We start from the raw sequence: 23193 nt of genomic DNA, 5'->3' as shown, positions 1-23193 counted from the left end.
CAAAACCTCGATCTTTTCCCAACCCGAGTTATTTTTCGAGCCCTGGGAATCTTAAAAGAGGTGAAGACATGAGCCTGTTAAACCAATGAATGTTGGTCAGCATTAGAAAGAGAAGCCCAGGTTATTGCCAATGTTTTCTGGGAGTGTTTGAGTGCTGCAGCATACAACCCGAGGGATGCCTTTGTTTCAAATCACGGCCAGATAGTAACTGTCACAGGGATCAACGTTCATCATGAACAACTGCAAATCTTTATCAGCAAAAAGGGTCAGGCTGATCCTTGTAAAATCTGGAAAGGCTTGGGTTCTGAAGAGGAGGTGTTTGTAAAGTGGTATTATCATAGAATCCAACAGCACAGGATGACATTCGGCCATCTAAATTAGTCTCCCCCTGTCACCCCCCCCCCCCCCGCCCCCCCCCTCCCCCCCCCACTCTGTCTCCAGAACACTGGAATTTCTTTCCCCGTCAAGTATTTCTCCAATCCCCCTTTGGAAGTTACAACTGGATGAGTTTCCACTGTCCTTGTTACCGAGGTACGTAATACTGTTAGAGGTGTAGAGAACAGCAAGTGAACATGGGAAGGATAATGTTAGGACTGAGGTGTCAGGAAATTCTTCTTTACACAATCAACAACTAAAATACAGAATAAGTTTCCAGCTAGAGTAGCAACGGCGACGATATTGAAACCATTTAAGAAACAACAGGAGCACCAATATCCAGGGACAGTTGGAATTTTCCGGATAAATGAGTTGTGTTGAGTGGCCCGTCCACATTCTGTGATCCTCCGAGCGAGTGCAGCACAAATTAGCAAACAGAAATAAACTGGGGTTCATTTACACAAAGAATGCACAAAATTTAACTTTATTTTTTTTTCCCTTTTGATTTTTTTTTTTCCGTCTGTTTCTCCACTTGGCCAGGAGAAACTGAAATAAACTCTCCTCTCAGTTCCTTGTTACAAGGTTAAAGCACCCAGATTTGGCAGAAGTGACAGTGTCTCCGACTTGCAGCAGTAGTGTTCTCCTCGGCCCTCCCCTCCCTCCTCTCGATAGCCTGGGCAGTGTTTTGCCGTACGCTGACAGATCCAGGAAAGGGGTGGGGAGGTGGTAGGGGAGGAGAGAGTGTTGGGGTCTGTTTTCTGTGAACCATTTGTGTCAGATTCGGGTCAGCAGGTGCCAGAAGCTGGAGGGTAAGACACTCTCAATCTTCTCCATCACAAAGTTGAAGGGTGCAAAGAGTGTGCTGAAGAACTGCAAGACATTAAGCAGTGAGGAGATGAGAGTCAGAGACATGTCTTTTGATTGAGTAACATACAGGAGCAAGTATTACAAGTCCAAAGGCACACACACCAAACCTTCAAGGGAAATGCATTGCTGTGTTTTAAAAAACTATTTGACTCCCGTTTTACCAACTGACACAGTCTGTGCTGCGCTGGAATTAACTGATGAGAGAATTAGAATGCTGTAAAAAAAAAAACTGCAATTGTTCATAATACCAACGGCTGAATCTTAACAGGCCATCATTGTCCTGTTTATTTGCATAATAGTAAACAAATGAATTTAAAATATTACCCTGTTTTATCCCCCAGATTATGAAAATAATGTTGTTCAAGAATTGATAGCCAGTCTGCTCAACATCCCGTCCTTTCTCTGAACAAAGACATCCACAACAGGAGGTTTAAATAATTCCAAGGTTGTTTAAGGCAGTTGGATTCTACAATAGGAGAAGGTGCAACAGTACATTTCTAAATGAATGTATTTATCTTGCGAGCTACAGGTGAAATAATGAGGGGCACAGATCAGCTAGATGATCAATATCTTTTCCCAAAGGTAGGGGAGTCTAAAACTAGAGGGCATAGGTTTAAGGTGAGAGGGGAGAGATACAAAAGGGTCCAGAGGAGCAATTTTTTCACACAGAGGGTGGTGAGTGCCTGGAACGAGCTGCCAGAGGTAGTAGTAGAGGCGGGTACAATTTTGTCTTTTAAAAAGCATTTGGACAGTTACATGGGTACAGAGGGAGATGGGCCAAATGTGGGCAATTGGGACTAGCTTAGGGGTTTAAAAAAAAGGGTGGTATGGACAAATTGGGCCGAAGGGCCTGTTTCCATGCTGTAAACCTCTATGACTCTATGAAAATGAAGTCAGCCAGCCTGTCTCACGGCTCGCATCTTATAGTAGACGCTGTACGCATGTTGGATTGGGCAGGCGGTCTATTTAGAACCCAGCTAGTTTGATACAAGGAAATTTTTCTTTGAAATACTTAACATATTGCCTAGTTTACAGAATCATGCAAAAATATCCAACATTAACAGACAATCCAAGGTCAGCTACTGCCCATGGTGCCAGCAGTGGCTCAGTTGGTAGCACTTTCGCCCGAGTCAGGAGGCCGTGGATTCTATTCTTGCTCCAAAGACCTCAGCACATAATCGAGGCTGATGTTCCCTTTGTAGTACTGAGGGAGTGCTGGGAGTACTGAACATTTACCTGGGAAAATAAATGTCCCCACAAGGAACAGTTCCGACCAGTGGTGGGCACCCTGTGACCCGGGGGCCTCATGTGGCCCCGTCAGGGCTCTGAGTGTGACTCGCGAGACATGTTGTTGATGGTTGCCTGTCTGCAGGGTTTCCAGATCCCACTGGTTTCCATCTGCATCGGTTTTGTTCCTACTGGGATTACTAAAATGACACCCACATGAAACAAGATGCGTGCTGAGTGCTCACAACACTGACTGAGAGAGCTGCGTGCTCCCCATATGTCCAATCTAAGTATAGATACTTCTTTTGTGTTTACCATTTGAAGTTTATGACAGTTTTATAAATATATGAATGATTGAGCACTTTCTATAACTTGTGAAATATTCGGCATGCATTAATCATAGAATCCTACAGTGCAGAAGGAGGCCATTCGCCCATCGGGTCTGCACCAACCACAATCCCACCCAGGCCCTATCCCCATAACGTTTATCCTAGCTAGTCCCCCTGACACTAAGGGGCAATTTAGCATGGCTAATCCACCTAACCTGCACATCTTTGGATGTGGGAGGAAACCGGACCACCCAGAGGAAACCCACGCAGACACAGGGAGAACGCGCAAACTCCCCACAGACAGGGGTAATCTAGCATGGCCAATCCACCTAACCCACATATCTTTGGACTTTTATTAAATGTATTTAATCTTATTCATGGGGTCATGGGTTGTAAACAGACCTGATTTCAATCTTGTGGCCCACTGTGAGGGAGGAGGGCCGCTCATGCGGTCCACTCACTAATCTAGACTGCCCGTCACTGGTTCAGACTATTCCACTGCTCAAGGCCATCGGCTAACACTAACAATGGCCACTCCTCCCGATTCATATGCAGGATTGGCAACTGATCCATGTGTCTCAGTTATTTCTAATTCTCATGTGTTAACAGCTTCAAGTATCAACATTTAATGAAGATTTCTACATTCTTTGTTACTTCAATCTGACACTCATAACCTAGACTTAAAATTCTAGAGCAGGTTGAATGCATGCACTGTATAGCACAAAAACAGACCATTCGACCCAACTCATACGTGGTGGTGTTAATACATTTGTGCAGTCTCCTCCCATTCCATCAGGCTCATTTCAGCCTTTTAGCATAGCTTTCTATTCCCTTTTCTCTCATGTACTCATCTAGTTTCCTGTTGAAAGCATCTAAGCTATTTCCTCCAACCATTTCCTGTGATAGCGTGTTCTACGTTCTAATCATTCTCTGTGTAAAGGTATTTCTCCCCATTTCCCTACTGGATTTATTAGCAACGAGCTTGTATTTATAGAACATGTCATTTGTAAATGTTGGCTGCAAAGGGACTCCATTGAAAGTGGTCCAGGATCAGAATGCAAACCTAGAAAGTTGAACAAAGTGGTTTCACCAACAAATGCTACAATCATTTACCAAACCAGAGCAGACCTCCAATGTACACTCATTGAAATTCACCCAACCTCAGCTGAAGGACTTGGTAACTTGAAACAGGTCAAGTAAATAATAGCAATTGTTTTTTAAAACAAACATATCTGGGCTCAAATGGAGAGGATACTCCAGACCGGAATATCTAGATGGTCTGGACTTTGGCATAGGGAACACAATCTTGAAGTTTGTTCTGTTAAACAGCAAGCAGACTGTTAAAAAGATTTCAGGAGGAGACATGGCAGATTAGCGGACTGGGTGGACAGGCGATAGGTACAATTTCATGTAAATACACAAGCAATAGGAGCAGGAGTCGGCTTCACAGCCTGCCGATCCCGCTCCACCACTCAACCTGATCTTGGCTGATCCTGGACTCCCAATTTCATTTTACTGACCACTCTCCATATCCCTTCATTCCGAGACCCCAAAAATCTGTCCACCCCAGCCTTAAATGTATACAACGATAGAGCTTGCTCAACCATCTCAGAATTTCAAAGATTCGCCACCCTGAAGTAATTTCCCCTCACCTTGGTCCTAAATGATCAGGCCATTATTCTGAGGCTGTGCCCGTGTTGTAGATTCCCCGACCAGCGGAAACCACCTCTCAGTCTCCACCCCACCAAACCCCTTCAAAATTGTGCAGGTTTCAGAGATTGTTATATTGCTCATTCTTTAAAACTCCAGATAATGCAAGCCCAATTTACTCAGCTTCTCATCATAGGCCAACCCCCTCATCCTGGGGATCAATTTAGTGAATAAATACGAGGTTATACATTGTAGGAGGAAACTCACGGAGTGGGAACGCGCTCACGGAGTTTGAGTTTGAGTCCCTTGATCATCTGCAGTCCATCCTTTCAGCGCGTCCCCAGGAACGAGCTGAAAGGATGGACTGCAGATGATCAAGGGACTCAAATACATAATGAAATGAAACAGTAAGCACAAGTAGAGGAAGCCAATAAGGATGTAGGCTTTATAAATTAGGCATGGAGTTAGTGTAAAGCAGCACTGATGTAACTGACAAAGCAGTGGCTAATTAGAAGTCAACGTGCATGGTATAAATTGGGCTGTTAAATGTTGGGAACGCGTTTCACGTTGCCAGCACAGAGCAATATCACCGCCTCAATGTCAGGAGGGTTCTTTTTAAACACAGGGATTTTAATGCACGGAATTGCTTTGCTATGGGGAGCGGCTGAAGGAAAGGTCAACGCATCTTTTAAAGAAAACGTGGATAAATATTTCAAACAGCGAGAGAGCACTGGGGCTGGTGCGGTTAATTTTGGATTACACTTCTTCGTTTCTACTAAAATATTTAAGTCGAAACAACGACAGTTTCATTCACACGGCTGAAACATAAGTAACAGTTTTATTTGAGGGGCGGTTTATCTCCTGACCCTGATGCATTGTGAATCACAGAGTGATGTGCAATCGTTAGCTTACGCTAAACTACTTTGCCTTGCCCCGGTATTAAGTCCTCGCCTGGCCCTGACAACTTTACAGCTGAACATCAATGCCGAATAAATTCTGGTCACACACCCACATAATCGAACTTCAGGCACATCATAAAACAGTGCAAGTGAAAAGGTCACATCAAAGTTAATAGAATCGTACAGCATAGGAGACCTTTTGGCCCATTGCGTCTGTACTGTTCTTTGAAAGAGCTGTCCAATTAGTCCCTTCCCTTTGCTCTTTCCCCATAGCTTTGTAAGTTCTTTTTCTCTGTTCTAAGTAATTGTCTAATTCCCTTTTGAAAGTTTTTATTGAATCTGCTTCAACCACCTGTTCAGGCAGCCAATTCCACACCATAACATGGCGAGTTATAAATTCTCAGCCCCGCACCCTGGCCCTGGATTTTTTGTAATCATCTTAATTCTGTACCCTCTTGGTTTCAGACTCTATTCCACTATCAAAAATGTCTTGAGCATATTAAATCTCCCCTTAACCACCTCTGTTCCAAGGGGAACAACCCCAGCTTCCCCTGTCTCTTCACATAACTGAAGTTCCTCATCCCTGGTATCATTCTGGTAAATCTCCTCCATGCCCTTGACATGCTTCCTAAGGTGTGGTCCACAAAATTAGGCACACTATCCCAGCTGGGGACTGACTGATTTAGAACGGTTCAGCATTTCTCCCTTTGCAGTCATTCATTCAAAAACCACAACTTACATGCATAATCAACAGAAATATTTAAAATCCTGAAGATTTCGCCTGTCGAATGATATCTGCTGCTGGAGTTTTAAAAATAGCGTTAGGATTTTAATCAGGGTGAAACCTCAGTGTGCTGTGTCTCCGGAATTAAATACTCCGCTTTGTACTATTAAAAACCAGGTATTATAAAAAGGTTTAATAAGTGTAGAAAAATATTTCCATTTGTGACAAGCCCATAACTAGAGGCTATAAATACAAGATGGTTACCAATAAATCCGAAAGGGAATTCAGGAGAAATGTCTTTACCCAGAGAATAATCAGACTGTGGATCTTGTTACCACAAAGTGCAGTTCAGGTGCACAGTTTAGATGCATTTAAGGTGAAGCTAAACACAAGGTAGAAAGGAATAGAAGGATGGGTTGTGAAAACTGTAGGGAGGGAGGAGACTGTATGGATCATAGACCAGCTGGGTCTGTTCCTATGTAAAAATTCAAAACGTACTCCCACATCCTGCTCCGTTACCAAGAACACTTTCTTCTACATCTGTAACATTTGTAGCTGACACTCTTATCTCTTCTGCCACCGGCCAACAAAACTCCAGTCGACGCTGAGGCTCAATGTCCCCAACACAATTCTAGTCTCAACCAAGTTTAACTTAAGCCATTGGTCAAGTCCTCATCTGCATAAGTCCAGTACTGCCATCTCTGGTCCCCTTGAGCTCCAGCTGCATCACCTACACCACAGTGAATTCTCAGCTTCACTCTTAGCCCCTTCTTACCTCTGTGGCTTTCTCCTGCTTTGGTCCCAAATTCGTTCACTGTTTCTCAGTCCCGCCACTGGTGACTGCTTGTCTACTTCTGACCTCTGAAGGTCCCTTCCTAGACTCCTTTGGTCCTGCCATTTCTCCCTCTGTCTTCAACCCCCCGACGATAAACTTTTGAGTGATTTCGATCCTTACCTTAACTTTCGATATATCATAGAATCCCTACAGTGTAAAAGGAGGCCATTTGGCCCATCAAGTCTGCACCGACTCTCCGACAGAATACCCTATCCCCATAACCCCACATATTTACCTTGCGAATCCCCCTAACCTACACATCCTGTGACACTAAGGGACAATTTACTTTGGCCAATCGACCGAACCAACACATCTTTGGACTGTGGGAGGAAACAAGAGCACCCGAAGGAAACCCAGGCAGACACGGGGAGAACAAACACAACGCTGTCACCCAAGGCCAGAATCCTCCTACCTGCACCCACCTCCACATTAACGAGAACACCTCCATTATTCAAATTCTCTTTCCAATTGAGGAGGTAAAGCAGCATCGTACTTGTTCATGTTGGTGAGTGTTCAAAGAGTGAGATTCTTTGCTCATCACCCTTTGACCACTGACGACACAACTGTTAATGAAACACTTTTGCTCTCGTCCCAACATCAGAGTAACTCTGCTGCTTCCACAATACAGCACTGAGCTTTTGTTAGACTTGGTGTCAACCAGCCGTTGCCCAGACACCTGCCCTGAGCTCGCCCTTCTTTGAGGATCTGTTGCCGCAGCCCACGAGATCAATGATACAGCACAGGGTGAGGCCATTCAGCTCCTGTGCTAGCTCTCCAAATTGTTCCAAATGGCACTGCCCTCTGAAATTAATGCTTCAAACTGAGATTTATAACTTTTGAAGACTAGAAATAAAACTCATGATTGCCAGGTGGAACGTTACACTCTTAAAATAAAAGACAACAAATAGACTTGGGCCTATTATAAGTGGAACAATATTACTACCTATCATTGTAATCTTCCCAATGGGATGGAATTCATATTCGTAAAAAACAGATGGCCTTATTCAAACCAGTTCCCCTTGTTCATCTGCTGACCCGCCAGTCCTGACTATCTTTTGATGCAGAGTATTGTTTCCACTGATTCTCTCATGACTCTCTCATTTTTAGCAAAATCTAATCTCTAATGGTGCAGTACAAAAAAGGCCCCTGTGTTTTCCCATTAATCAGACAAGACCTCAGCCCAAACTGTGCAGAGACACAGAAGCAGCAATGCTTCTTTTTTTTCTCCCCCCCACACAACAGACTGGTGCACGGATCTGGTTCCTGCTCCCAAGGCTGCTCTGGTTAGTTTCACACTGGAGGCAGTACATTCAAGAGAGTTCGATTCCTCCCACCCCCCCCCAACCCGCTTTCTTTGGATTGTGGGACTCGGCCACTAACTACCACTACCCGCCCCAACCAATCCCCCTTGTGAACAGAAGATTTATGGCAGAGTTAGCAGCAGCAACACATGCACTTTCCCTCTGCTTTATTTCACCGTCCGATGGCACATTACAATCATGTGCTGAGCGCTGCCAAAAACTGATTGCTATCACCCGCACTATCAGCAAGCGGACTGGTGTCTTTCTGCTGCCTGACACTCCAAGACGCTTGCTTTCACTGTAGGTGTGACAAGATTGGTTTCTATTTACAAAGCAAAACTTCAACTACTATTTTCTTTGCCAATTTCACCATCCCCCCCACCCCGCCCAACTCCCTTCTTTCTCGATAATCATCCACTCTCATCTTACCCGAGCCTTCATGACTAAGCCTCAAAAAAGTAGGTCCGAGAGACTGTGCCAAGCAACTGTGCCTAGCATTACAATCCTGACCCACTGCATGGGCATTTATGAAGAGTTAAAGAGTGGGTTCCTTGTCTAGGTCTGTCATTGTTGCCAAAGAAAATGAAAGGACCAGCCTGCCCAATGCTCAGATCCAGCAGTAGGAGGGGGCTCCGGTGGATCACAGCAGGAACTGTGGCTGAATTTCATTCCTTTCTCTATCCCAGAGAAGGCGTCCCCAAGTACTGAACCTGCACCTGCAACTTATGCCCATCTTATAACAGCCTCTCAGTGCCAGGGACCCAGGTTCAATTCCCGGCTGGGGTCACTGTCTGTGTGGAGTTTGCACATTCTCCCCGTGTCTGTATGGGTTTCCTCCGGGTGCTCCAGTTTCCTCCCACGTCCAAAAGTGTACGGGTTAGGTGGATTGGCCGTGCTAAATCGTCCCTTAGTGTCAGGGGGGCTAGCTAGGGTAAATGTGTGGGGTTATGGGGGGTAGGGCCTGAGTGGGATCGTGGTTGGTGCAGACTCGATGGACCGAACGACCTCCTTCTGCACTGTAGGACTCTATGACTCAAGACGATGTGTTACTTTATAGAATCATTATACTTAGACTCTAGAAGGGTTGGGTTAGATGGGGTGAATGACCCTTTTCTCCTGGATTTTATCACTATCTTCACGGAAACCTACATTCCAAGGGAGAACAGGACAAAAGTCCTCCCCATTTGCAGGACTCAATTTTCACATGGGAACACTAGTGACTTCTAAGTGGATGAAATTCCTGTTGCGTTTTGAAGATCACTAGCAGAGTACCATGCAGTAGTTCACCACTTCCCTTAATTACTGTAACAAAAGAACAGTAGAATTCCACCCAGAAGAGATTTTCTCTGTTCCCGGCCACTCTATTCCTCTTGCAGGGAAACATGGACAATGTGCAGTGTCTACGTGCAGCACTTAGCTGAGATCAGAGTGGGGAGGACAGGAGCATATGAGAGCCATTTTGTCACTTCTTTGAAAATAACGCCATGTGACCTTTCACATCCACTTTAGAGAGCAAACAGTGCCAGTTTAATCTTAATCCAATATTTTCTTCAATAGTGCAGCGCTTCCTCGGTAACTGCACTGGAGTGTCAGCCTACATCATGTGCTGAAGTCTCTGGAGTGGGACTTCAATCCACAACCTTCTGATTCAGAAGCGAGAATGCTACCCAATGAGCCACACTGATGTATACTTGGGAAGTAAAGGAAACATACCATCATACAACTAAATAGAATATATGGCACGGAAACAGGCCATTCAGCACAAGTAGTACAATGGGGCATTTATGCTCCTCCCATCATTCTTCAAGGACTGGGTTACGCATTCACACAACCTGATGTGTGAAGAAATTATTTTCTCAATTTGCTTTTAACTGCCTTTATTCTAGAACTGAAGGTACAGTTCCCCGTGTTCTTACTGTAGGAGAACAGTTACTCCATGTTGACTCTCTTTATCTTCGTTATTTTTAGTGTGGGAGCTTGCACCCTCCTATACCGTAGCACTATTCCATCATCCTGCTGCATTGTCCCAATGCACTGCTGTTTCATTATTACAAGAAGGTCGTTTTACTGATGAATTCAGGCAACACATGTGCACGTTAGCTGGGGTGGCACGGTGGCACTGCTACCTCACAGCATCAGGGACCCAGGTTCAATTCCCGGCTTGGGTCACTGTCTGTGTGGAGTTTGCAAGTTCTCCCCGTGTCTATGTGGGTTTCCTCCGGGTGCTCCAGTTTCCTCCCACAGTCCAAAGATGTGCAGGTTAGGCTGATTGGCTATGCTAAGTTGACCTTAGTGTACGAGGGGTAAATGCGTGGGATTGTGGCCTGGGCCTGGGTGGGATTGTGGTCAGTAAAGACTCCGAGTGGCCTCCTTTGGGCAGCACGGTAGCACAGTGGTTAGCATTGCTGCTTCGCAGCTCCAGGGACCTGGGTTCGATTCCCGGCTTGGATCGCTGTCTGTGTGGAGTTTGCACATTCTCCCCGTGTCTGTGTGGGTTTCCTCCAGGCGCTCCGGTTTCCTCCCACAGTCCAAAGATGTGCAGGTTAGGTTGATTGGCCATGCTAAATTGACCCTTAGTGTCCCGGGATGAGCAGGTTAGGGGGATTAGTGGGTGAATATGTAGGGATACGGGGATAGGGCCTGGGTGGGATTGCTGTCGGTGCAGACTCGATGGGCCAAATGGCCTCTTTCTGCACTGTAGGGTTTCTATGATTCTATGTTAGCCCACAAAGATTACTGGCTTCGTGACTGCTAATCGTGTGGACAATGCTGGTCTTTTTCAAAACTTCTTGGGGGAATTTTATAAACAGTAAACCCTAAAATGCAGACTTTGCAAAGTAGTTTTGTGGACATAAAGTGCAGCGGAGTTCCCCTCGCATCTCGGGCAACATTTAACCCTTAAACGACATGGCTAAAAACCCAAAATGCCGCTTGTGGGATCTTGCTGTGTGCATACTGGCTATCGTGTTCTTACAGGTAAACGGTAACCAAATTCCAAAGATATTTCATTGGCTTTGTGGCTGCCTGGGGTTGGGAATGTCTCTATATAAATGCAAGTTCTTTACTGCATCATACCAACAGATAACAACTGAGTTATTACTGCGAATACTATTGTAGCTAAGTGCAGTGTCCTTAATTCAGTCACAAGCCATAAGCGGTTTAAATATATCTAACTGTAATTGGAACTGTGTCCCAGGATTAACTTAACATAAATGCTACAAGGTCCATCAATTGCCTGCCAACTCGTGAGAGAAGTCGAGCTGATGTCGAATAAACACAGACTGCATGATTTGTGCAATCATGGATATGACAAGAAAGTTATTTTCCACTACGGCCAACAGTTTCCAAACCCAGGAAGTTACAATCCTGGGGATAGTTAAGCAGCTATCACTGTTAGAATTAGTCTAGAGTTTCCGAGAGATACACTTTGGATCAGATTTATATAGCCACCCTAATGGTTAAACATTCAAGAAAGGTTGTGTGTATAAACATTACCTATAAAAGGACAGTTTAAACATTTAGATTTTAACCTTCTGTTTCTCTTTCGAGGAGCTATTTAGAAAGGTTTCCACTACAATTATAAACGCCCATCAAATGCATGATTGTTCCCTATTCACTTTTGGTTATATCAATTCCCTTAATAGCTTTAGGTTTAAAGAAAGTTTGATATTATGAAGCTCTATCATGTATACCAACATAAGGAATAGATACAGGAGTCAGGCATTCAGCCCCTCAAGCCCACTCTGCCACTCAATAGGATCATGGCTGATTTTCTCCATCAAGTCCACTTATCCCTTCATTCCCTTAGAATCCCTACAGTGCAGAAGGAAGCCATTTGGTCCATCGAGACTGCACCAACAACAATCCCAACCAGGCCCTATCCCTGTAACCCCATATATTTACCCTGCTAGTCCCCCTGACACTAATGGACAACTTATCATGGCCAATCCACCTAACACACACATCTTTGGACTGTGGGAGGAAACCGGAGCACCCGGATGAAATCCACGCAGACATGGGAGAACGTGCAAACTCCACACAGGTAGTGACCCAAGCCGGGAATTGAACCCGGGTCCCTGGCGCTGTGAGGCAGTTAGTTGAGGAAAAAAACCCACTGATCCCAGCCTTAAACTTATTCAATGACTGAGCATTCACAGCCTTCTGGGTTAGAGCATTCCCAAGATTCCGAACCCTCCAAGTGAAGAAATTCCTCCTCATCGAGTTCTAGATGGCCGACCCCTTATCCTGAGACTATGATTCCCAAGTATTCGACTCTCCAGCCAGGGAAACAACCTCTCTGCACAAATTTGAAGCAAAAGAGAAACTTGATAGAAGCACAATTAAGATGCTAAAGAAAATGATGGCAATTAATATTTTTATTATCTTCAGGAGTGTGACTGATATATTGAAACGATAGTGAAGACACTCAATTAGATACAGGGAACTGGAACTACTCCGAGTTGCGGGAGCTGAAAAGCCTGCAGCAGTGGTGGGAACAGATTTTAGGTCAGGGATGGATAGATTTTTGCTAGACAAGGCAGATGGATGGAGTTAAGATTCCGATCAGCTATGATCTCATTGAATGGTGGGAATAGATACATTTTTGAACAGTAAAGGAATTAAGGGCTATGGTGAGTGGGCGGGTAAGTGGAGCTGAGTCCATGAAAAGATCAACCACGATCTTATTGAATGGTGGAGCAGGCTCGAGGGGCCAGTTCTTATGTTCTTATGAATAGGTTCGATGGGTTGAGTGATCATCCCCTGATTCTACACTCCTATGACCCAAAAACCTAAAAGCCTCCAGCTAAAACGTTAACCCCCTCTCTTCCCTTTCAGATGCGGTTGGAGCAGCTGTGTGTTTCTTGATGCAGGTCCACAGCATTCTGAGTGTTAATTGAATTCTTCGCCTTTTAGCAGCTTAAAAGTTCCAAGTTTTACTCACACTGGTTACAGAACAGAGTATGTTCATGAGCAAGCTGTAAAATACAAGTGCCTGGAAACTTCACTGACAATACTTACAGCCTTAGCAAAGACGCCCATGAGTTCCGGAAACTGGTGTGTGAGGAGTGCCAGCATTGCAGTGAATGAACATAGTCCAGCTGTGAACAGAATGAAGAACGGGAGCTCCTTCTTCGGATAAACTGAAACTTCGTGGAAAGCTAGAAGGGCAAATAACATAGGATAGACCTTCGTGTTAAAAATGCATTAAAACCTAATGAATAATACAGACTCTCCCGCGTTTTTAATTTATGAAACATTATTCACAGGACATGAGCAAAAGTAGCATGGATGTGCTTATTGCCAGTTCCTACTTGCTCTGGCGAAGCCGGGGGGCGGAAGAATGAGATTTTTGGTCCCTCAGGGAATCAAAGGCTAATGGAAACGGGGTGAGAAAGTGCAGTTGACGCCCAAGATCAGCCATGGTTATATTGAATGGCAGAGTAGGCTCGATGGGCTTTATGGTCCACTCCTGCTCCTATTTCCCAAGTTATTATGTTCTTGTGCTGATGTTCGGTAACAACATTGAGGCAAACGCTAGTATTTGGCCTACAGGAACCAGAGTAGAAATTAGGCTCCTCAAACCTGTTCCACCACTTTTCAATGAAATCTTGGCTGATCTGTGTCCTAATGTCCTAACTCCAGATGCCTGCCTTGGTTGGATATCCTCTTACATCCTTTATCTAGCAAAAATCTATCAATCTCGGATTTATTATTAACTGAGTTAGCATTTACTGCTTTTTGTAGCACAAGAGGTCTGTATTTCTACCACCATTTGTACAAATGCTTCCCTTCTAACGGCCTGGTTCTGATTTTAAAGTTAAGTCTCATTGTTCTACTGGGAAAAAAATTCTATCTACCATATTACTTTCTTTAAAAATCCCAGAAACCTCAATCAAATCGCTCCTTATTTTCTAAATTCCCAGGAATATAACATGTAATCACTCCATTTGGAATACTGTGTACAGTTCTGGTCACCCTATTATCGAAAGGATATTATTAAACTAGAAAGAGTACAGAAGAGACTTACTAGGATGCTACCGGGACTTGATGGATTGAGTTATAAGGAGAGGCTGGATAGACTGGGACTTTTTTCTCTGGAGCGTAGGAGGCTGAGGGGTGACCTTATAGAGGTTTATAAAATAATGAGGGGCATAGATCAGCTAGATGATCAATATCTTTTCCCAAAGGTAGGGGAGTGTAAAACTAGAGGGCATAGGTTTAAGGTGAGAGGACAAAGATATAAAAGGGTCCGGGGGGGCAATTTTTTCACAGAGGGTGGGGAGTGTCTGGAACAAGCTGTCAGAGGTAGTAGTAGAGACGGGTACAATTTTGTCTTTTAAAAAGCATTTAGACAGTTACATGGGTAAGATGGGTATAGGGGGATATGGGACAAATGTGGACAATTGGGACTAGCTGAGGGGTTCAAAAAAAAAAGGGCGGCATGGACAAGTTGGGCCAAAGGGCCTGTTTCCATGCTGTAAACCTCTATTACTCTATATAATCTAACTCTTACGAGCACTGGTGACATTCTTGTGAATTCGCACTATCTTTTCTATGCTTTAGTGCCCAGAACTGTACGCAGTGCTTTAGATGTGACTTAAACGAGGGCTCCGTAGAGCTGTGGCCAAACCTTCTCCTCTTTATACTCTAGCCCTCGAGATATAAAGGTTAGCAATTCCACTGGGCTTTTTGATTATTTTCTGTGGCTGTTTATTATTAAGCATACATGTCCTTCTCTGAGCCCTGGTGCCTTTTGACCAAGAGCTGGTTAGTTTAATGGCTAACCATTTGCAAAACTCTGTTCAATCAGGGTACCTGGAGACACAGTCCCAGCCCAGTGATGCATTCTTACTGACTTTCTGTTTCCTGAAGAGGAGACTGAAGAGGAATCCTATTATAGAAACAAATGAGCATGATCTGATAGCCATTACAAAGACATGGCTGCAGGATGACATGGATTGGGATCTGAATATTGATGGGTGCATGACATTTAGGAAGGACAGGATGCTAAGAAAAGATGGAAGAGTGCCACTGCTGAGTAAAGGTGGTGTTATTGCAGTAGAGAGAAATTAACCTAAATTCAGGAAACCAGGGTGCAGAAGCAGTGTGGGTTGACATGATAAAGCCAAGAAGTTACTTGTGGGAATGTTGTACAGGCCCCCTAAATGTAACTACACAGTAGGACAGAAGTAGAAAGGAAGAGATAATGGGAGCTTGTCAGAAAGGTACAGCGATAATCATGGGAGATTTTAATCTACAAATAGATTGGATAAATCAGGTGGGCAAAAGTAGCTCAGATGAGAAGTTCATAGAATGTTTTCGGAATTTGTTTTAGAAAAGAACATAATGGAGCCAACCAGAGAGCAGCCTAGACCTGGTATGTTGCAACGAGATAGGATTATTCGATAATCTCATAGCAAAGGCACTTCTAGGTAGCAGCAATCATTGAATTTTACATTCAGTTTGAGGGAGAGAAGAGTGGGTCCAAGACTAGTATTTTAAACATAAACAAGGGCAATTACAAGGGCATGAAAGCAGAGCTAGCTAAAGTGAACTGGCAAATGAGGTCAAGGGATAGGCTAATAGAGATGCAGTGGCAGATATTTAAAAAGAATATTTCATTATACACAGAATAGATACATTCAATGAGAAAGAAAAAGTCCAAGGGGAGGATCCACCATCTGTGGTTAACTAAAAAGGTTATAGACAGTATCAAACTTAAAGAAAAAACAGATCATTGTGCAAACACAGGTAGATGACAGGTCAGAAGATTGGACAGAATATAAAGAACAGCAAAAAATGACTAAAATATTAAAGAAGGGGGAAATTAGAGGACAAGAAAAAGCTAGCTAGAAATATAAATATAGATAATAGGAGTTTGTAGAGATATCAAACAAGAAAAGAGTTAACAAAGCGAGTGCTGGTCCGAAGGAAAAGTGAGTCTAGGGAATTAAAAATGGAAAATAAAGAGATAGCAGATGAATTATACAGGTATTTAGCACTGATCTTTACTAGAGAGGATACAAGGGACTTTCTAGAAATAGCTGTAAACCAGAAATTAGAAGGGAGAATGGGGCAGAGGAAAGTTACAATCACCAGGGAAAAATGGTGCTTAGCAAATTGTTGGAGCTACGGGATGACAAGTTCCTGGATCCTGATGGACTTCACCCTAATCATTCAAAAGAAGTGGGTAGTGAGATAGTTGGTGTATTGGTTTTAATTTTCCATGTTCCCTAAGTTCAGGGAAGATTCCATTAGATTGGAAAATAGCAAATGTAACTCCTTTATTCAAAAAGGGATTGAGATAGAAAGCAGGAAACCTCGGAGCAGTTAGATTAACAACTGCCATTGAGAAAATGTTGAAAGTTATTAATGTTGGAAGTTATTATTAAAGATGTTGTGGCACTTGGAAAAATTCAAGGTAATAAGGCAGAGTCAACATGGTTTTGTGAAAGGGAAATCATGTTTAACCAATTTATTGGAGTTCTTTGAAGAAGTTACATCTGCTATGGATAAAGGGGAACCGGTGGATGTACTGCACCAGGATTTCCAGAAGGCATTTGATATGGTGCCACATCTAAGGTTATTGCGGAAAATAAAAAGCTCATAGTGTAGGGGTAATGTATTGGATTGAAGATTGGCTAGCTGACAGGAAACAGAGGGTAAGCGCAAATAGGGCTTTTTCTGCTTGTGCTCCAGGGATCAGTGCTGGTGCATCAACTTTTTACAAGTTATATCAAGGACTTTGAAGAAGGGACCGAAGGTACGGCTGCTACATTTGCTGATGACACAAAGATAGATAAGAAAGTAAGTTGTCAAGAGGACAAAAGAAGGTTATAAGAGGATATAGATAAGTTAAGCGAGTGTGTAAATATCTGGCAAATGGTGTATGATGTGGGAAAATGTGAAATTGTCCATTTTGGCAAGAATAATAAAAAAAAGCTTATTGTCTAAATGGAGAGAGATTGCAGATCCCTTCTGAGTTGCAGAGGGGTCTAGGTGTCCTAGTGCATGAATCACAAAAGGCTAGTATGCAGATACAGCAAGTAATTAGCAAAGGTAATATAATGTTATTGTTCAGTGCGAGGGGAATTGAGCATAAAGGTAGGGAGATTATGCTTCAGTTATACAGGGCACTTGTGAGACCACATGTGTAATGCTGTGTACAGTATTGGTTTCCTTTTTTAAGGAAGGATGTAAATGCCTTAGAAGCAGTTGAAAGAAGGTTTACTAGACTAATACCAGATACCGACTCTGCCTTAGGAGGAAATGGACAGGCTAGGCTTGTATCTGCTGACGTTTAGAAGAGTAAGAGGCGTCGAGATTGAAACCTTTAAGTTCCGGATAGGTCTTGATGGGGTGGATGTAAAGGATATTTACTCGTGTGGAAGAATCTAGAACTGGAGGTCAATGTTTAAAAATAAGGGGTCACTCATTTAAGAAGTCTCACAACACCAGGTTAAAGTCCAACAGGTTTATTTGGTAGCAAATACCATAAGCTTTCGGAGCACTGCTCCTTCGTCAGATGGAGTGGACTTGAACCTGGTGTTGTGAGACTTCTTACTGTGTTCACCCCAGTCCAACGCCGGCATCTCCACATCATGGTCACTCATTTAAGACAGAGATGAGGAGAAATGTTTTCTCTCAGAGGGTCGTAAGTCTTTTGAGCTCCTTTCCTTAAAAGATCATAGAATCATAGAAACCCTACAGTGCAGAAGGAGGCCATTCGGCCCATCGAGTCTGCACCGACCACAATCCCACCCAGGCCCTACCCCCACATATTTACCCGCTAATCCCACTAACCTACGCATCTCAGGACTCTAAGGGGCAATTTTTAACCTGGCCAATCAACCTAACCCACACATCTTTGGATTGTGGGAGGAAACCGGAGCACCCGGAGGAAACCCACGCAGACACGAGGAGAATGTGCAAACTCCACACAGACAGTGACCCGAGCCGGGAATCGAACCCAGGACCCTGGAGCTGTGAAGCAGCAGTGCTAACCACTGTGCCACCGATGGTGGAAATGGAGACTTTGAATGTTTTTAAGATAGACGTGGATGGATTAATGGTAAACAAGGGGGTGAAAGGTTATCGGGGGTAGGTGGGAGGTTTCAGTCAGATCAGCTATGATCTTATTGAATAGCAGAGCAGGTTTGAGGGGCTGAACGGCTTAGACTTGTCCTAACTCATATGGCTCCCAACTCCCCATAACATAGCACAAAACAAATGAGTCGAGAATTTGAACCAACATCATTCTGCTTCATGTTGTTCATTACAAATGTGCACTGGCTGTTACAACACAAGCTGTCTTGATCTAAAGTGCAACAGTCCTTATCCAAAATTGTTGCTATTCTTGTAAAAGCAAAATAGGCAAAATAAAAACAGATCAAGTATACGGAATTCAGGACAAAAAAAACACTTCATTTAGGTGATGGTTTATCCAATCTTGCAGACACAATGCTGCCCCTATGACCACTCAGAAGAATGGTCAAACCAAGAGGAGGAGGAGTGGATTTCCCCTCCAATAGCTGCTGTGGCTCACGAGTAAAATCAGAGTCTAAATCGAGGCCCCGCTTGACTGCAGCCATAGCATCAAAATTCCTGGGAGTTAAGTTTTTTTTTCCCAGACACCAAAATTGGTCAAAGAAAGTGAATGCAAAATGATTCCTGGTGTGGCTGCAGCTACATTCTGGTCTGGAGTGCTACCATATCACAATTAGAATCTCGCTGTAGAGAACACTCAATCAGTAACAAATGGTTTTCATTCCTTTACCTTTCTAATAAATGGTTACACACCTGAAACCTTAACCTGTACATTTTCTTTCAGACACCGATGAACAGATTAATTACTTCCAGCGCTTTCAGTTCTGGCTCTCATTTTTCTTCCCTGCTCACAAATGTTTCTTAATAATTTCACATAAAATTGCAAATTACTCTTAAATTGCTTTTCTTTCCCATTTTTCTTTTCTGACTTAATGGCCCCAATGTTTACAGGGAAACTACGAAACATTGAATTTAGCTGCAGGATCCGGTTTACATTATAGTCACAGAGTTTTACAGCACGGAAAGAGGACCTTCAGCCCATCGTGTTCATGCCAGCCATCAGGCACCTATCTATTCTAATCCCATTTTCCAGCACTTGGCCCGTGGCCTTGTACGCTATGGCATTTAAAGTGCTCATCTAAACACTTCTTAAATGTTGTGAGGGTTCCTATCTCTATCACCCTTTCAGGCAGTGAGTTCCAGATTCCCACCACCCTCAGGGCGAAAAAGTGTTTCCTCACATCTTCTATAAACCTTCTGCCCCGATTCTTGGACTTCATTATCTGACTGGCTGCAGACCAGTAAGAGATGGATGGATTACCAGTCAGGAATATCTGCTACACCTGATCACAGACCAGAAGTGGGGGGGTGGGGGGGGAGAGGTTCTGACGGTGGGGAGCGCGCAACAGATTTGCTTCGGGTGATAGAAGAAGTGGGCAGTGTCAAGGTGGATGTGGCCTTTGGATCCAGTTATTCTTGCCCCCCTCAGCTGGTGGGTCCCCTGACCCTGGAAACCACGTGCAGTCAGTGAATCTAAAACAAAGCTGCAACTTGAGACACACAGCTTCATTAAAATATTTAAATTGAAGTCTGTCTCTGGAGAGCAGGTTAGTCACGCGCTGCCAACCCCAACAAAAACCAAAGGGTGGGCAAATTAGGGTTCCCATTTATGAATTTTTAACCCTTCCTGGGGGTTCACGTCCCACTTCAATTATTTCTTGTTTATTTAGGCTGTAAGACAAAGGAGCAGAATTAGGCCATTCAGCCCATCAAGTCTGTTCCGCCATTCAATCATGGCTGTTAAGTTTCTCAACCCCAATTCTTTCTCTACTTCTCGTTATTTCTCTTCCCTCCATTTTTCCATTCAGTTTAATACATTTCCAACCAGAGTATTGAGAATTGCAACAAACTGGCTGTCAAGATTCTAAGTAAAAATAGTTAGACTGTGTGTACTTTCTCAAAGAACCTAGAAACTGTAAGCACCCCACTCCTCCCCCAAAGCTACAGGCTATCACGCGCCCTTAAGGATTTCTAGTCAATCTATGCAAAAGTGATCACTTGCCAGGGTTTGTGGTAACAACATTAAAAGAAACTGCTCGCTGTTTCCAGCGCGCAAGAAACAATACTTTTCACCATATACTAACACATGTGACAATAATAAATAAATCAAATCAAACATTCCAACAGTGACTATGCTTCAAAAGGACTTTGATTGCCAAGCGCTTTGGGGTGTCCCTGAGGCAGCGAAAAGTATTATAGAAATACAAATTTTGTCTTTCTAAGATTTCAAAATCTGCTGTTTGATTTGATTTATTATTGTCACATGCATTGGTATGCAGTGAAACGTATTGTTTCTTGCGCACTACACAGGCAAAGCATACTGTTCATAGAAAAAGGACAGGGTGCAGAATGTAGTGTTACATTCATAGCCAGGGTGCAGAGAAAGATCAACTTAGCGCGAGGTAGGTCCATTCAAAAGTCTGACGGCAGCAGGGAAGAAGCTGTTCTTGTGTTAGTAACAGGTCTCAGAGAGCTCAATGTTGTACTGAGACACAGAAATGTGGAACCCCCCACCCCCCCAACACCATTCATTTTGTATCGACACATTTGTCAATTTCAGATAGGCACAAGCAGGTTATAAGATTGGACAAGATAGGTGTTTAGATCATAGAATCATAGAATCCCTACAGTGCAGAAGGAGGCCATTCGGCCCATCGAGTCTGCACCGACCACAATCCCACCCAGGCCCTACCCCCACATATTTACCCGCTAATCCCTCTAACCTACGCATCCCAGGACTCTAAGGGGCAATTTTTAACCTGGCCAATCAACCTAACCCGCACATCTTTGGACTGTGGGAGGAAACCGGAGCACCCGGAGAAAACCCATGCAGACACGAGGAGAATGTGCAAACTCCACACAGACAGTGACCCGAGCCGGGAATCGAACCTGGGGCCCTGGAGCTGTGAAGCAGCAGTGCTAACCACTGTGCTACCGCGCCGCCCTAATTTAACACAGTTTTGGGGGAGGAATAAGAAAAAAAATACACACTGAAGGTAAAACTCTTTTTTTTAAAAAAAGAGATAGAAGAGCTGACTGGTGGGGTTGTGATACACAAATTTTTTAAAATGAGGGGAGGTGATGAGGCTATTTTTTTTTAAAAAGAAATCACAAAGCATGCCTGAAATAATGGCAAAATACCGTGGACGCTGTAAATCTCAAATAAAAAGCGCTGGAAAAGCTCAGCAGCTCTGGCAACATGCCTGGCGAGAGAAACAGAATTAACGTTTAATTAATGACTTATTCAAAAGAAGCATCATACAGACTCGAAACGATAACATGTTTCCCTCCCCACAGACGCTGCCAGACTTGCTGAGGCTTTTCCAGCATTTATTTTTCATAAAGTAAGCCTGGTTTTGTTAACAGTTACTAAAGTAAAGACTTCCGGTATGAGGAATGACTAGATAGACAGGATAAATATTCATTGTAGCAGGAAAAATTAGAAGGCGATCTTTTAGAGATGTTTAGAAATGGAGGGTTTTGATGAGGTAAATTGGGAGCATTTTCACTTGTCCGTTAATCTGTGCTGCACCACATAAATTTGAGATAATCAGCAAAAGGTGGTATTTCAGTTTTATTCCATTAATTTCTCGCTCGTGTACAATGAAGCATCCCATTAAATGCATTGATCAGCCTCAACTATCCCGTGTGCAAGTTCAACATTCTCATTATTCTCTGGGTCAAAACTTTTCTCCTGGATCCCTTATTGAATTTTTTAGTGACTATCTTATACTTTAGGCCTCTGGTTATGATTTCCCCCTCAAGTGGAAAGATCTTCTCTCTGCCAACCCTGTCAAACACCTTTCTAATTTCAGGTCACCTCCAAGACTTCACTTTTCTCGTGAGAGGAGTCCCAGACTATTCAGTCTTTTCTGGTAGTGTTTGAGAAAAATGGAATGGGACTGCGGGGGCAGCCCAATGAGCAGGCCGTGGTCTCATTCTGTGATGTAATATTCTATCATGCCAAGGAATTTGAGGAATGCCCTTTTCTCCTCCACTCTAATGAAGGGTTACACACTTGAAACACTGACTCGTGTTTTCCCTTTCAGCTCTGATAAATGCTGTTCTTAAAATGGAAATAATAGATGAAGCGATTAACATTATAATTACAAATTCCAAACTAGCCTGTGGCTGTGTTTTTCCACTGGTGTTCTGGAATACCGTGGGGCAGTGGTACAGCTTCCAGGGTTGTGTTTTTTTTAAAAGCAGGTGGCTGGCTGCTTTAACCATTGCTGTGATATTTCCAACTTTCTTTACTCAAGAGTGGTCAAGGCATGAAACTCACTACAATATCGAGTAGTCAAAGCGAGTCACTTAGATGGGTTCAAGGGGAAGCTGGGCAAAGACGGGAGGGAAGAAGGGTAGAACGTTATGCTGGCAGGGTGAGATGAACACAGTAAGGAGTCTAACGACACCAGGTTAAAGTCCAACACGTTTATTTGGTAGCTAACGCCACTAGCTTTCGGACTGCTACTCCTTCGTCAGGTGAGTGGACGAAGGAGCAGTGCTCCGAAAGCTAGTGGCGTTTGCTACCAAATAAACCTGTTGGACTTTAACCTGCTGTTGTTAGGCTCCTTACTGTATTTACCCCAGTCCAACACCGGCATCTCCACATCATGACAGGGTGAGATGAGGCAGGGTGGGCGAAGACTCTTGTGGAGCGTAAACACTGGCACAAACCAGTTGAGCCGACTGGCCTTTTTATGTGCTGTAAATCATACGCAGTTCTACGTAACCTGACAAAGGTGTGTTTAGCTGAATTGACAGAAATTGAGAAGCACTGTTCCTTTACGGTGCTAATTAAACTATAAAGAGCAGGGACTGTTCTTTTTCCATTTAAATGCAGAAATCAGCCCCTTGGGGTATTCCTTCTGAGCAA

General features: G+C 43.6%; 1 protein-coding gene across 6 annotated transcripts in view; it reads right to left on the bottom strand.

The window, feature by feature from the left end:
- Window positions 1–840: 840 nt before the first annotated feature.
- The window catches only part of LOC144511765 (suppressor of tumorigenicity 7 protein homolog), a 164142-nt gene continuing 141789 nt past the window's right edge, over window positions 841–23193 (bottom strand). For all 6 annotated transcript variants that reach the window (XM_078242023.1, XM_078242022.1, XM_078242021.1 and 3 more), the window contains 2 exons: window positions 13227–13366; window positions 841–1245 (listed from right to left, as the gene is read on the bottom strand). In XM_078242023.1, the coding sequence (XP_078098149.1) occupies window positions 1150–1245; window positions 13227–13366 (236 nt within the window). In that variant the 3' untranslated portion in view covers window positions 841–1149. The remainder of the gene's footprint in view (window positions 1246–13226; window positions 13367–23193) is intronic.

This window comes from Mustelus asterias, chromosome 25, assembly GCF_964213995.1.
Source record: "Mustelus asterias chromosome 25, sMusAst1.hap1.1, whole genome shotgun sequence".
NCBI classification, from domain to species: Eukaryota; Metazoa; Chordata; class Chondrichthyes; order Carcharhiniformes; family Triakidae; genus Mustelus; species Mustelus asterias.
Note: the sequence above shows the minus strand (reverse complement) of the source record. Positions and strands in the feature narration are given on the sequence as shown.